The sequence below is a fragment of the Kryptolebias marmoratus genome, linkage group LG15 (genome assembly GCF_001649575.2).
Source record: "Kryptolebias marmoratus isolate JLee-2015 linkage group LG15, ASM164957v2, whole genome shotgun sequence".
In the NCBI taxonomy this organism is placed as follows: Eukaryota; Metazoa; Chordata; class Actinopteri; order Cyprinodontiformes; family Rivulidae; genus Kryptolebias; species Kryptolebias marmoratus.
Genome location: NC_051444.1, coordinates 30,083,094 through 30,098,411, shown reverse-complemented (window position 1 = coordinate 30,098,411; position 15,318 = coordinate 30,083,094). Strand labels below are relative to the sequence as shown.

The following is a 15,318-nucleotide window of genomic DNA, read 5'->3' as shown; positions in this document are numbered from 1 at the left end:
ACATGGACCTGAGCGCGCGGTGGAGGAGTTTATACTTGGCGCTTACGTCGGTGCAGTATTCTCCGATAAGACAGGGGGCTGTACGCTACGTAACCAGTAGAAATACAGTAAAAAAAAAGAGCAGATTTTCTGGCTGTGATACAGAGAGGATGTTTAAACTTAAAGCATTCAGTTTGACTTTCATTGATTTATTTGCTTCAGTTGTGATTTGCCCATCATAGAACTAATATTTCTTCCCTCTGTGGTCTATAAACACTCCTTTTTGTCGATCATATAAATGCTGATACAGCCGAAACAGCACCGCTAGAACACCGAAATCGTCCATTTTGAATGGAGCTCGGCTTGCACGGTCCTCGCTAAGTTACAAAAACTGGGAGGTGCACGACCACGCGACATGACACAGTGTGGGGCCTTCACACAGGGACAGGGACAGTGCGATTGCGTCATTGTTGGCGCATACAATGTGCGTACCCTCGCGCAGTGATCAAAAAAAAAAAACGTGCATAAAAAATGACGTATTTTACAATAAACAAGCGGAGCTTAGCCTGGCGGCAGAGGAGGAAAAGCCTGGTGGCCTGACAGACTTACAATACACTGGGGGAAACCCTGGTTCTGTATTTAAATAACGACAAAACTGAATGGATTTTATTTGATGCTTCTAGTAATTCATGTAACATCTCTCCCAGTTTAGGTCTTCCGCTCCCCCACTTCAACCAGGTGGTAAAAAATCTAGGAATGAAGCTTGACTGTAACTTAAAGCTCGATAAACAGATTGATTCTGTTGTGAAAACAAGTTTCTTTCAGCTCCGTCTGCTTACGAAAGTAAAGGGACTCCTTAGCTGTAGTGATCTGGAGAAGGCCATCCATGCCTTTGCAAGCTCTAGGCTTGATTATTACAATGCTTTTTATGTCAGTATTAATTAATTAATCTTCTATCTCCTGTTTACAGCTTGTACAAAACTCTGCCGCTCGCTTGTTGATTAACACATATGAAATATGTGAATATGTAAATATGAACAATCACTCCTATCCTTTCATCTTTGCACTGGCTCCAGGTTCAGTTTAGGATACAGTTCAAGCTGTTGTTGTTTGTTTTTAAAGATGTGAATGGCCTGAAAATCCACCAGCCCACCAGAGCTTTACTGTCTGTTGGTCAATATCTGCAGGATGTGCCTCTCTCAAGGTACAAACAATGGGGGGACCGACCCTTTTCTGTTGCAGGCCCAACAGCCTGGAATACTCTTCCCTATGAGTTGTGTACCATCTCTGATCTGTTCAAAGCCAAATTTAAGACCTATTTTTTTAAAGGGCTTTTCATGTTTAACTTTTAGTATTTTATATCTCTTTTACCTTCTTTTATTGTGGTTGTGTTTTTAATTGCACAGATTTTCCCTCAGATCAGAGCTGGAAGTGCTGGTGTCTTGTTTCTGAACAGCGGACGGATGTGTTGAACGTGCTCATTACCTTGTTTCACAGCTGCTTAATCATCAACTGAACTCTGAGTCAGCAGGATGTTACTCAGTCCAGTTGGCTGTTTTCAGTGGATGACGTTCATCAAAGTTTCCACAGATGAAGAAATGAACAAACAATCATCGGAAAGCAAGGCCTTATCTGTTCTGTCTGCACGGCTGAATATAATCTGTTGTTCTTATGTGACTGCTGTCTCATTTTTCTGTATTAGCCGTAACAATGTTGTTGCCAACAATAAAATATTATAATTAAACAAAATACATCTACAGGCTGCCAACCCTTCTTTATATTTATGAAAACTTTCATCAGTTTCAGGGTCCAAGAAAATTTCATTCACCATTTCTTTAAACTGTATACAAGCCATGTTTCATGGTTTATGGGAGGGGATGTCAACTTCTGGTCCTGCAGGTTCTAGATGCACCCTGCTTCAACACACCTGATTTAAATAAATAGATCATTACCAGAGTTGTGCAGAAACCTCTGAACACGTTCAGCCGCCTGAAGGTGTATTAAAGCAGGAACTTTTGAAAGTACAGCAGGTCCTGAGGGCTGGACTCTCATACCCCTGGTTTATGATTTACCTTTTTTAGCAGGAGGGAATTATTCTCGGATCAAGTTTTTGGTCAGTTACAGTAATAGTTTTTTTTTCTTCTGATTTTAGTAAGCAGAAACATTGGTTTGCAAAACCACTTAAAAAATTGGGGAGCAGCTGTAATAATCTTGCCTGTGTTTGCCATGCCATGCCTCTTGCCAGTAATTATCATTCTCGTCACCTGTGTCCTCAGTTGATTACCTCCTCTACACCTGGGCTGGGCCCTATATATTCTCCTTCTCTCCTCCAGTGCCAGATTATGAAAGACCAACAGCAAGTAATTCTCCAGCGTTCACAGACTGACTTCCTGTGCCTCGACCCTGCTCTTGCCTTTTGGATTTTTCCTCACGCCTTGCCCCTGTCGGATAGTTGCTGGTTTTTGGATTTCTGGACATCGACCCCTGCCTGTGACCTGGCTTTGGATTTCTCGCCTGCCCCACTGGTACCGTTGCCTGGTTCTGGATCTCCTGGCTTCGACCCCTGCCCGTCTGACCAAGTGTTAAGTTTTGCTCCCGCGGCCTACCTCTCGGAGACGCTAATCCTCACACCCGTTCCTGGACTTCGCTCTGCCGCTATCCTGCAAGGATCGTGTCCAGGTTCCCCTCACACCATCATCCAGGTCAGTGTAACCTCCTCAGTCCGTGGTTACTTCCTGGTTTTCGTGTGGATAACGAAACTATCTTGTCTCTTCTCAGTGCGGCGATCAGAGGCCCTCTTGCTACGCTTAGCATTCTCCTTGTTGATCAATAAAGACAAGTTAACTGTCAACTCCTGTGTCTGGGCTGAAATTCCGGGTCCGCTAACTGATTCTTGTCAGCAGCTGCTCCATTGAGCAAGTGCCTGTTAGCCAAGGTGTGCGGTGAGAGACAGACATACTGCTTTTAGGCTCGGCAGCAGCTGAGTGCCAAGCCCTTTAGCCTGCAGGTGATGCTGTGTTCTCTGTCCTGGGCAGTTAGTCCTGTGGCTATATAAGGTGTTCTCAGACTTGCTGCTTTAGTATCTTCCTTATTTTAATAAAATAAACTACACATGATGTGATTTTCTTATAATTAGGCCCAAGCTTCAAATACTGTGCAAAGGCCTATTGAAATCATACAGTAGGTCCTGTTCAGACCTGCCACTTTTATATCTGTCTTGGGTGATTCAATTTCAAGTGAACAGCTCTGATTGAGAGCATTCACACCTGGCAGTTAATGTGTACTCCAAAATCGTTCTGGGATCAGATATCAGTTGCTCATTCGACATGCAGACGCACACTCAGTCACGTCACACAGAGACCTGTCAGATCAGTGTGACAGTATGTCTGCTGAGATTTTTGTAAAGATTACATTTACATGTACATTTACAAGATTACATACTAAATGTTATTGTAAATTATACATAGTGTCTTGAAAAAGGCTTCACACCCCTCAAACCTTTTCCACATTTTGTCACATTCCAATTACAAACGGCAAACTATTTTCCAGGTATTTTATGTGACTGATTAACACAAAGTGATGCATAATGGTGAAGTGGAAGGAAAATCATGGTTCATGGTTTTCAATATTTTTACAAATAAAAATCAAAAGGATAGTGTGTATTTCTATTCACCCCGTTTAGTCTGATACTTAAACTAAAATCCAGAGGAATCATCCTTCAGATGTCACCTTATAGGGACCACATAAATCTGGTTAACTTTCAGAGTTATCCTGATTCAAGATGGCTGACAAAACTAACTTAGAAATCACAAAAAATGTCTACAGTTCAGTCAGTTTTGCAATTATTGACCTTAAGATTGATTATGTGTTCATGAAAAATGTGCATGCTCTGTGCTAACAGATCTTCCATTCTTTGTTTAAAACTTTGCCAGAAACTGTTGGGGACAATGTCTGTTAGCAAAATATCTCATGAACCACTGGACCGATTTTTATGAAACTCTCAGAAAACAATCGTTTCAACTGCTACAACTGATTACTTTTTGGACTCATCTGATTTAAGATGGCCACCACAGCTAAATACATAATTTCTTGAGGAATTTTTCTATTTAGTAAATAGAGTCCAACTGTGTGTAATTTAATCTCAGTACAAATCCAGCTGCTCTGTAAAGGTCTTAGAGGTTTATGACAGAACACAAGTGATCAAACAGCATTATGAAGACTAAGGAACACATCAGGCAGGTCAGGGATAAAGTTGTTACAAAGTTTAAAGCAGAGTTAGGTTATAAAACAATGTCCAAAGCTTTGAACATCTTATGAGTTCTGTTCAATTCATCATATGAGAATGAAAAGTGTACAGCACAACTGCAAACATACCAAGACATGACTGTCCACAAGAAATAAGCCATTGTTAAAGAAATGGCCAGTTTGCATTTTGCCACAACCCATGTGGGAGAGATAGCAAACATGTGGAAGAAGCTGCTCTGCTCAGATCAGACCAAACTAACACTGCACATCACCCTGAACACACCATTCCCACTGTAAAACATGGTGGTGGCAGCACCATGCTGTGGGGATTTTTTTCTAAAGCAGGGACATAGAAGCTGGTCAGAGCTGATGGGATGATTGATCAGGGTAAATACAGGATAGTCCTGTAAGGAAACTTGTTAGAGGATCTGAAAGACTTGAGTCTGACGCTGAGGTTCACCTTCCAGCAGGACAATGATCCAAAACATCCAGCCAGAGCTACTAAAATGAGTCAGATCAAAGTACATTCATGTGTTAGAATGGCCCAAAGTCCAAACTTAAGTCCAACTGAGAATCTGTGGCAAGACTTAAAAATTGGTGTTCACAGGCGGTCTCCATCCAATTTGACTGATCTGCAGCTGTTTTACAAGGAACAATGGAACAAAAGATTTTTATTTGTAAAATGTTTTGAAAATCATGTATTGTTTTCCTTCCCCTTTACAGTTACATTCTACTTTGTGTTGCTCTATCACAAAATCCTAATAAAATACTTTGAAATTTGTGGTTGTAATGTGACAAATGTGGAAAGGTTCAAGAAGTGTGAAGACTTTTTAAGGCACTGTATTTTGTCTTGAATCTGCATCAGAATGCCTACAGATGATCTATGGCTAAAACAAAACATATTTACAGACACATATGTGGTTGTGACAAATGGATCAATTGTGCCCCCCCCCCCCCCCCCCGCAATATTAAAAAAAACCAAAAAACATTTACATGTGCATTTTTTGTCATTGTTTTAGCCCCTCCCACTGAGTATAGGAGGTTACACTGTTTTCTCATGAACATCTGTTTTTTCACCTTCTTAACCATATCAACTTCAGACCATGTCAGATAACAGCGTAACATTATTTGTTTTTAGAAGTGTCTCTTTTTGGTAAAGGGCGTGTCCTTGGCAACACTGAATTTTATTATCTCGCCATGACTCTAAATGTTGGTGTCAATCCCACATACAGTAGTGCATGTTCTCCAATCTACAGAAAACTTCACAAGAATAAAGTTACTCTAGTTCTAAACAAATATACATACCCAAAATAAGTTGGCATGGCTAAATGGATCAATTGAAAACAGCCCTGAGAGAACCTGTTGCCCTAAGTTGGCCATTTTGGACTAAAGACACTATTTTGTGAAATTTGCTCACACTATATTTAAACTCGTTCCTCTAAAGGTTTCAATATATCAAGCTGAAAATCACTATGTATACTTTCAAGACATTTGATTATCAAAAGCTTAAATGGAGTGGGTCATGGCTTAACCTCAAAGTTAAGCATTTTCCCACAAAACAGGAAGTCCTGTTAATTCAGACACAAATCATTAAATCTAAAACAGATTGATGAGGGTCAAATGCTTGATGGTTTTTGAGGGTCCTCTAATAAACATTTTTGAAGAAGTAAACAGCATAATATATAATATTTTATGCAGTATATTGTCCTCACCATTCTTTCACCACCAAAACAGGAAGTGGCTTTGAATGCTTTATGCATGGTCCAATCAGAGCCAAAACATACTCCAGTTGGATGAGAGTTCTGTCCTGAACACATCTGCATGTTAACATAAAGGTTCCTTAACATCACTATCTGCTGCAGACATGTTCCAAGTAAGTGTGGAGCAACAGTTCTTAAAAAGCACAAATACATGAATAGGTTTTGTTCACATCTAAGAAACGCCATAAGAATTCTTAGATAAAATGATCAATAACACACCCTCACTAAACTTTCACCAACAAACAGAAGTAATGATAACACAGCCAACAGAAGGTCTTCCATCACAGGGTGATCACACACACAACAGTGACTGATCCAAAATGTACATGATTGTTTGAGGTTTCATATTTAACATGTGTAAACATTATGATAAAATCTCTCATCACGACAGTGGAATCTGGTTTTACCCTCCCATCCCCTGCTCCCACCCATTGAGAAATCATTTGACACATTCCAGGTGAGTCCTTGTGTGATTGCATGGAGGTGGCAGCATGCATGGATCACAAAACAAGCTAGGGTGGCATTGAGGCACGAGGACTGTTCATTCTTCTCTTATTTTCTTCTGTTTCATGTTTTCATCCTCATAATTGTTTGGTCCTTCTCTTTCTGTCCATTATCCCTCCACCTCCATCCTCCTGCATGATGAAGACTCCTCCTCCTGCTCCTCCTTCTCAGGTGTGCTAGCAGGTGAGTTGTTCAGCTGTAGTTTCTTGGAGACTTTAGCGTAAATGGAATATTTGTCATCTGTTGTCACTACAGGACGAGTGTAGTTCTCTTCATTGTTGCTGCCATGCTGCTGTGATGGTTGGTAATAAGGCTGTGGTAGTTCATTGGTATTGGTACCCCGCCTTCGTTCAATGATGTCGTAGATGTGGGCAGAGTCTGAAGGGAAGAAGCCATTCACATCTATGAACACAGATATCATTAACGAGCTGATTTATTTCATTCTCTTTTATTCTGTTATTTTCAGTCACAGTCAGACCTTTGCTCTGCGGTGACATCAAGTGGCTCCTCCAGGGAGTGAATGAGACTGTGGTTTCCTCTTCAGGAGTTGAGTCTGAACATCATGGGAAAAATAGTTAGCCAAGTGTTGTCAAAAATAATAATTTTTAAAGTTAAAGAAATTTTAAAAGATACTTAAAACAAAACAATGGGAAAATAAAGCTCATCATCTTTTAGTTCTGAGGGTTTCTGTATCAGGACATGATAAAACTGATCTGGGGTCTCATTTATAAAAGATTTCGTAGGATTCACACTAAAAGAGTGTGAATGCCCAAAAGGCAAATATGTTGTATGCACAAAAAAATCAGGTTTATAAAACCATGCGTACGCACACCAGCAAGCAACTTCCCTTTATAAATCACACCTGTACCTAAAAGTTTGCGCACATGTTCCCACATCCGATTCTGCCCTCCACACACCCACATTCAGCCATAAAAGGTCAATGCAAAGCACCTCATGAATGTGAAGGTGGGTTTAAATGAGCCAGATGATCAATGTTATTTCATGGTTACCAATGGCAATGATGGAGAAATGAGCAAAGAAGCACAATTTCACTGAGGCAGAAATCGATGTGTTAGTGAATGAGGTGGAGAACAGAAAAAAATATTATTTTGTGAGCCACAGTAGTGGCATTACAAATAAAAGGAAGGTTGTGAGAGGCAACACGTCGACTGGGAGGAACGGCCTCTCTGATGTTAACCCAAGTGGTGTTCTGTTATTGGACTTCTGTTCTAGTCAGGACATGTCCATAATGAACACCACATTAGAACATAAGGAAGTTGAGGTTCCTTGGTATTGTTTTACACATGTACATCAGCCATTTTGAATTGTATTCCCCATTTTGAAGACAGTTTTGGTCTTTCCAGCTCTTTTATTTGAACAAACACCTCTTAGAAAATCAGGTGTTTTTGCATAGGTGTGGCTATGCTTCTAGCATCACAGGCTGGAGTGTTGCCAAGGTGCAAGGGGCATTCATTGATGCTTGCATTTTTAATTAATTTTGTTCTTGGTATTAAATAAAAGCGATGAACCAACCTGACCTTTGACAATTGATGGCTCTTTGTCCTTAATCTGTAAGGAACTGGATGTTACTGCTGAGTCTTCTTTAGGATGAAATTCTGAAACAGAAGCTTTAATCTTGAGTGAATGAAAGCAGATTTATAAAACTCTTCAACAAGCTCCTTCAATGAACCTAATTAATCAGTTTAACATTCTGAGATCTTCAAGGTTCTTTTTTTTTACATTATCCAGGTACTCTGTCTCTCACCTTTTTCATCCTTCTGGATGTCGTCGATCATTGGATTCTCCCTGACTTCCTCTAGTTTGACCTGTTGATCAGTCACGTAAGAATCAGTTCAGACACGTTTCAGGTTTCTGTGCTGGAAGCAGAGATTCTTCATGTCCTACCACTTTGATGAGAGTTGACGGGTTCCGATCCACTTGTGGATCCTGGAGCTCAAATGAACGTCTGCATCACAAACACAGCTTTATTCATGGTGACAGGAACAGTCAAGGTGTTTGTTTGTAAAATGTGAATCAGTGGTGAGAGCTGCAGAACTCACCTGCTGCACTCGCTGCAGAGAGCTGTGAGGAAGATGAAGAGGAGGAAGAGAAGAATGAAGGAACCGATGGGTACTATTGACAGGAAGCTCGATCCGGTTACCTCTACTCCGACTGCAGCCATGTTTCCACCAACAGAAATCACTGAAACAACACAAACACCTCCAGGTTCAACAGCGCCACCTATCAAGTGTCAGAATGTTAATTTTTCATTTTTCAACAAAAACCTGAACTTGTTCTGGTTTCTAATGTCAGATTCTAGTGGTGTCGGGTCATTAGGGCCCAACAGCTGCTGTCCCTTAAAATAACTGCAAACAAGTAAACACAAAAATCTTTTTACAGTTTTTATTCTTTGATATACATTGCATATTTTAATTCATAACACAGAAAATAATAATTTAATTCATATATTTGGTCCCTGCTTTGCTGGCTTTGGATGTTTATGCGGAATGAGTTGTGGGCTTGCCCCACTCTGGTGATGCAAGGTGTGTTGTGTTAAATGAAACAGAAACGGGCAGTGGAGCTCTCTTCACTTTGACCAACTGAAACATCCTTTGCTTTTTGTTGTCAGACAGTTGGCTAACCATTGTCAGAGCTCAGTGCTGACAAGGAGAAGGAAATCTATTAATGAAGTGGATTTGCCAGAAGAAGAGGTTGCAAACCTCAGATTGTCATCAGACAGACACGTTTCAGCTCATTGATCATGTTATTGAACAAAAACCAGCTGATTAAGAGTTTGCATTAATTTATTGACAAGTAATTAACACGTTTCTCCAGAGGAAGAACCACCCTTCTTAATTTCTCTTTAAGTGAAACTCAGGCTTTGATGAGTGATAGTATTTTTATGATCGTGAACAGTATCTGGGAATGGAATGTTAATGTCTGGGGGCAACATGGGTGAATAAGTGATCTGGAGCAGAACTTCTCATACAGTACAGCAGCTCAAGTACTACAGTAGTAGTGGCATTATCTAAACAAACAGCAAGTGTCAAAATTTCTCTTTCAGATATGGAGAATACATTTAAAAATGTGACCATTTGAGTCATGTGACGCGCTCGACAAGATGATTGCCTAGGAGTACTCTGTGCCTTCCCTCATACCCTATTCTGCATATAAATTATACAAGGAGCCGAGTAAGTAGCGTCATATACTGGATAATATCTCTGCGCTATTGGGAGGATGTCAAAGACGACCAGAAACTCAGTCAAACCCAGCATGGCTTGGGGAGGCAGTAAAAGTAGCAAGGCTGCTAATGCTAGCTTACCTAACCTAGCTCAAGATCAGACTAACTGGGTTTCACCCTCCGAAACTTTGAATTCGGATGTGTCTAGCGAGGTAGCTGTGGAACTGGCTAAACTCTCAGCTCTTATTGTAGAGAAGTCTGAAAGTCAAGACAAGAAGCTTGAAGAGATACAAAATACAATGAATGCAACTGATAGGAAAATTGCGGACATCGCTAGCCGGATAGCTAAAGCGGAGGATCGGCTGTCTTTTCTAGAAGATGCACGCCAGAAGCAAGAGGCAAACCCCCTGGCTTCCAGTGCCGAGGTGGAAATACTGAGGCAGAAAATTGATGACACGGAGGAATAATTTGCGCATTCTGGGCTTTGTTGAATCCTGTAAAGGAAATGACATGGTGGCATTTCTAAAAGCAACTCTACCAACACTTCTCAACATTGACTTTCCAGAGGGATTGGAAATTGAGAGGACACACAGACTGGGTCCACCACCTTAAAATCAGAGCAATAAGCCCTCCCGCCCGAGACCCATCATTGCGCGATTTGAGAGATTTCAAGACCGAGAACGCATCACCAAGGCAGCACATGAAATAGGAAATGTGACCTTGAGAGAGCGTTGGATTATGGTGTTTCCTGACTACTCAAAGCTTATCAATGACAAGCGTAAAAAGTTTGATGAATGTAAGAAATTATTGCATGAGAAGCGGGTTCACTTTTCCCTCAGCTACCCAGCTGTGCTTAATGTGATAACTTCACATGGGCGTGATCGCTTTGAGGATCATAAGAAGACCCTGGCATACATTCGCTCTGTGGACTGACCGGCTGAGATTTTGACTGTGCAAACCCACCGAGGAAGACATCATTGACAAGACTTACACATTGGATATGTACGGATACGTTAATGCAGGGAACTGATCTTTTTATTTAGAGTTTAGATCCATCTTTGGACATTATTGGTGAGGTGATATAAACATTTCTTTTGTTTACGAAGTTTGAACTCTGATAAGTTTTACAGTAATATTAAGTTATGTGCATTTGATTGATATCTATACCTGTTTACTCCATATTCAATATGACTGGTTTAGGATTATGGGGTATTTTGACTGTCTAGCTTCTTTTCTGAACTGTATGGGTGCGAACTTAAAGTCTTACTGCATATTATTCCGCTTGACTGCATGTCCTCCACCTATGTTGTTTAAGAAAGGGTGGGGGGAGGGGGTGGCTCTCAGATGGCGTAGGTTAAGTGTAGGATCTTGGACCAGAGTAAGGGTTGATTGTTTAATTATTGTTTAGTTAGATATATTTGGAAAGTTGTTCATTGTATGTGGGTAGTTGGGTGGGGGGTTGTTCTTCATTTCTGGGTTGTGTGTATTTTTTCTTTTTATTTGCCCGGCCCTAGGATGTTAATATTGAGAGTATGTTTACAGTATCACTTGCCCTACATACATCTCGAAGATTTCATTTAGTAGCAATAATCTGAGTTTTATGAGCTGGATTTTATGAGCAAAGGCCTAAATAACGTTGTAAAGAGAAGAAAGATGATTTCCTTAATCAAAGCTAAGAAATGTCATATTGTGTTTATTCAGGAGACACATCTCTCCCTGCTGGAATCATACAGACTGGGTGCAGGTTGAGTGGGTTTTGTGGGTGCAAGTTGCAGCAATAGTAAAAGTAGAGGTGTGGCTACACTCACTGATAAACATTTGCAGTTTAAATGCCTAAAGCAGATCAAAGATAAAGAAGGGAGGATGTTTCTAATGCTATGTGAAATCCAAGGATATAATATTATTTTGGCAATTGTGTATGCACCGAATGTTAATGACCCTTCCTCTTTTGGACAGCTAGAGAAGAAATGAATGGATTTAGGGAATTGTCCCATTATTGTAGCAGGAGACTTTAATGAGGTGATAGATTTGACATTAGACAGAAGTGCTATGATACCATGTATTCCAAAAACACACAGTGTGCTTAAAGGTTTGTGTGAAGCCTGTAGTCTTGCTGACATTTAGCGGTTACAAAATCCTTCTGGGACGGATTACACTTTTTACTCTCCCCCACATCGATCTTTTTCAAGAATTGATTTCTTTTTGGTGTCCCAGCCATTAATCGCCTCTATTAACATTGGGAGCATAATACTTTCAGATCACAGCCCAATTTATCTTCATATGATTGCAATTAATTTTACTGTGAGAAGTACTGGATGGAGGTTAAACTGTAGTCTCTTACTGGAGGAGGCTTTTAAAGAATCTCCCAGATCACAAATTAATTTATACATAGATATCAATGTTCCCTCTGCTCCCTCTGCTGGAGTGGCATGGGAAGTGCTAAAGGCGTATTTGAGGGGTCATGTCATCCAGCAGGCTTCATTTAAGAAAAAAGCGAACACTATTAAGTTAGTTAATTTAGAAAGACAAATCGAGGTCACAGAGTCGACTTCACATCAGAGTTTTATGAAGCATTTTCCGAAGAACTGTCACCCCTACCTTTGAACACATATAATGAATCATTTAAGAGGAAAAAGTTGCTGCCTTCACTCTCAGAAGCTACTATCACTCATGCTTAAAAAAGACAAGGAACCCTCAGATTGCAAGAATTATCGACCTATAAGTTTAACATCATATGAGAGTAAAATATTATCAACAATTCTAGCTAATCATTTGGACCAAGTTTTAACTACATTAGTGCATCCAGATCAAGTTGGATTTATACGCTCTAGCTCCTTAGCTGACAGCTGACAACATTGGAAGGCTTATAGATATTGTATGGGCAGTTCGGGAAAGTCAGATGTCTATGGCTGCTCTATCGTTGGATGCGGAGAAGGCATTCGACAGAGTCAAATAGCAATATCTGTTTTTAACCTTGGAAAGCTTTGGCTTTAGCTATAACTTTATAAATTGGATTCAGCTTCTATATGTGGGGCCAATGGCATCTATTCTCACATATGGAATAATTGGTCCATCATTTGAACTTAAAAGAGGCACCAGACAGGGTGAACCCATCTCCTTTACTCTTTGCATTAGCCCTGGAACCACTGGCAGTTGCTATTCGAAGAGACGTCAAGTTTCCAGGTATCACCATAGGACACAACTGTCATAAACTTATGTTGTATGCTGATGATGTTCTTCTGTTTGTGTCAGATCCAGCAAATTCCCTCCCCACTTTGCTATTCTCTAATCAACACATTTTCTGACATTTCAAGCTATAAGGTCAATTGGACAAAATCAGAGGCTCTCCCACTTACTATGTCTTGCCCTAAAAATATATTTCCAGCTGGCATGTTTTCATGGCCCGAGAATGGTATTAAGTACCTCGGAATAACTTTTCCACCCCAACTTACCAATTTAGTTAAGAGGAATTTTGAGCCATTGCTAGAGAGGATGAAGGTGGATGTAGAGCATTGGAATCAATTATACAGTATCTCTCCATGTGGGGAAGGTAAATGTTATTAAAATGAATTGTACTCCCAAATTTAACTACTTACTACAGGCTCTGCCGATACATATTCCTATAATATATTTTAAACAGTTTGATAAGCTCTGTAACTTATTCTTATGGAAAAAAAAAAAACAAGACTGAATCTGCGAAAACTGCAAAGACCAGTAGACAATGGGGGTTTGTGTATGCCTAATTTATGTAACTATCACTATGCCTTCTCTCTCAGACATTTGACACATTAGTTTCTGCCCCCTGAAAGAGCTCCGCCCTGATTTACTCTGGAGACTGCAGTGTATCTATCAATTAACCTTGCTCCTTGGACTCAGACGCATCCTGGTCTCTCCCATATGAAATGGTTATGGAAAAAAATACATCTTGATAGGTCTGCTAGTGTTTGGTATAATCCCAAGCTCCGTATAGGTAAAACCTCCTTTTTCTGGAAGTCCTGGTATCAAAAGGGGATATGTCTAATAGGCGACCTATACAAGAATGGCTAATTAAAATCCTTTGAAATGCTGGTTGTGGAATTCAAATTATCCAGACAGGACTTCTGGAAATATCTGCAATTAAGACATGTATTGGTTAAGACTTTTGGCTCCTCCACTTCTGTTCCTGTAATTTACTACACTGGAAGTTATAAAAAAAGGTGTTTGGTCGCAGGCATGAAGCCTCTATTAACTATAGAATGTTGTTGACAGCCCTGGATCCCAATATTATGTCTCTTAAGAGATCCTGAGAAGCAGATTTAAACTTCAGTTTTAAGGATAATGAGTGGGATTTGATCCTTAGGAATGGGAAAAAAATGTCAAGGGAACTAAGAACGAGATTGGTGCAATTTAAGATTCTACAGAATATACTAGACACCATACAGACTGTACAGGGTTGGTTTGTCAGATACCCCGGTGTGTTGGAAGTGTCAGGGGGATAATGGCACATTAGGACATGTGCTTTGGGAATGCCCAAAAATCCAAGAATATTGGTCTTCAATTCATGAAATTTCAGAAAAAATAACTGGCCAAAATATATCCTTTTGCAGCAAGCTCTATGTCCATGGGGACTCATCATTATTGGACCACTTACCCTCCTCTCTTGCACAATGGCTGCAGACAGCTGTTATGTTGGGGAGAAAGTTGCTGGTGGGAGAGTGGAGGGGCCTCTCTATCCCCGCTCTGACTCAATGGTATAGCTCCCTGGGCCAACTTGCTGCCCTAGAGAAATTATCTTACAGACTGCTGAATAGAGTGGAGGAATACAGCAGAAAATGTGCCCATTATCTTTCATATGTGGGTTAAATGACATCTCTGGCTTAAACTTAATTTGACAGACTGAATATACTGTAATGCTGTAAAAATCTCAATATTTCTGTGGGCAGGGCGTCATTATGTTACTTTGTGTGTAGATTCTTGGTTAGTTAGTTATTTCTTTGTATTTATTTCTTTTTTCTTTTTTTATTTACTATTATTTAATTACTTATCCTTTATTATTATTATTACTATTATTTTTACTTTTTCTTTATGAAGTAATCCTGATAATATTTTTGGGGTATTGTTCTGGGGAGTTCAGAAGGAACTACCACTGTTTAGTTTGTGTTATGTTAAATATGGAATTGTAGTGTATGTTTTCTTTATGAAAAACCAATAAAGTTCTAGTCATTAAAAAAGTGACCATTTCAAAGCAAAAGGACTAAAAGTACTTTTTGTTCACTTTGCCAACATCAAACAGTGATTAATGATGTTATTAAATTAATTTTAGCTCAATATCTGTAAAACTGAATGAACTAAAGCCATTTTTGTGTTGACTAACGTTGATGTGGCAGCCATGATAAACTGGATTGATTCAAAAAGTTAATAAGTTGTAAATATCCATCAAATGATTATGTCCTAAAAGTTTAATTAAAATCCATCCAGCAGTTTATGTGATATTTTTCTAACACACAGAGTTAATGGTATGGAGAGAAAATGGTTCCAAATTACCTGTGCGTGTGTAAAAGGATTTGTGTGTGTGTAAAAGGATTTGTGTGTGTGTAAAAATATTTGTGCGTGTGTAAAAGGATTTGTGCGTGTGTAAAAGGATTTGTGCGTGTGTAAAAATATTTGTGC

The 15,318-nt window shown here is 39.8% G+C and overlaps 2 protein-coding genes across 8 annotated transcripts in view; one reads left to right on the top strand and one right to left on the bottom strand.

The window, feature by feature from the left end:
- Positions 1–1,983: 1,983 nt before the first annotated feature.
- LOC112450883 overlaps positions 1,984–15,318 on the top strand; it is a 17,956-nt gene continuing 4,621 nt past the window's right edge. Inside the window, exons 1-3 of one of the 6 annotated variants that reach the window (XR_005234126.1) lie at positions 1,984–2,681; positions 6,376–6,441; positions 6,633–6,671. Coding sequence is in view for 4 of the 6 variants with exons in the window: in XM_037979993.1 (XP_037835921.1) it covers positions 2,211–2,681; positions 6,376–6,627 (723 nt within the window). In the remaining 2 variants the exon portion in view is untranslated. Of the gene's footprint in view, positions 2,682–2,757; positions 5,177–6,375; positions 6,672–15,318 lie in introns of those variants that run through there. The other 5 variants (XM_037979994.1, XM_037979993.1, XM_037979995.1 and 2 more) reach the window with 5 other exon arrangements.
- Positions 5,901–15,318, bottom strand: part of si:ch73-204p21.2 — a 19,272-nt gene continuing 9,854 nt past the window's right edge. The window contains exons 2-7 of one of the 2 annotated variants that reach the window (XM_017427217.3): positions 8,549–8,690; positions 8,394–8,454; positions 8,254–8,314; positions 8,027–8,104; positions 6,967–7,041; positions 5,901–6,890 (exon numbers count right to left, since the gene is read on the bottom strand). In XM_017427217.3, the coding sequence (XP_017282706.1) occupies positions 6,598–6,890; positions 6,967–7,041; positions 8,027–8,104; positions 8,254–8,314; positions 8,394–8,454; positions 8,549–8,670 (690 nt within the window). In that variant the 5' untranslated portion in view covers positions 8,671–8,690 and the 3' untranslated portion in view covers positions 5,901–6,597. The remainder of the gene's footprint in view (positions 6,891–6,966; positions 7,042–8,026; positions 8,105–8,253; positions 8,315–8,393; positions 8,455–8,548; positions 8,691–15,318) is intronic. The other variant, XM_037979997.1, reaches the window with a different exon arrangement.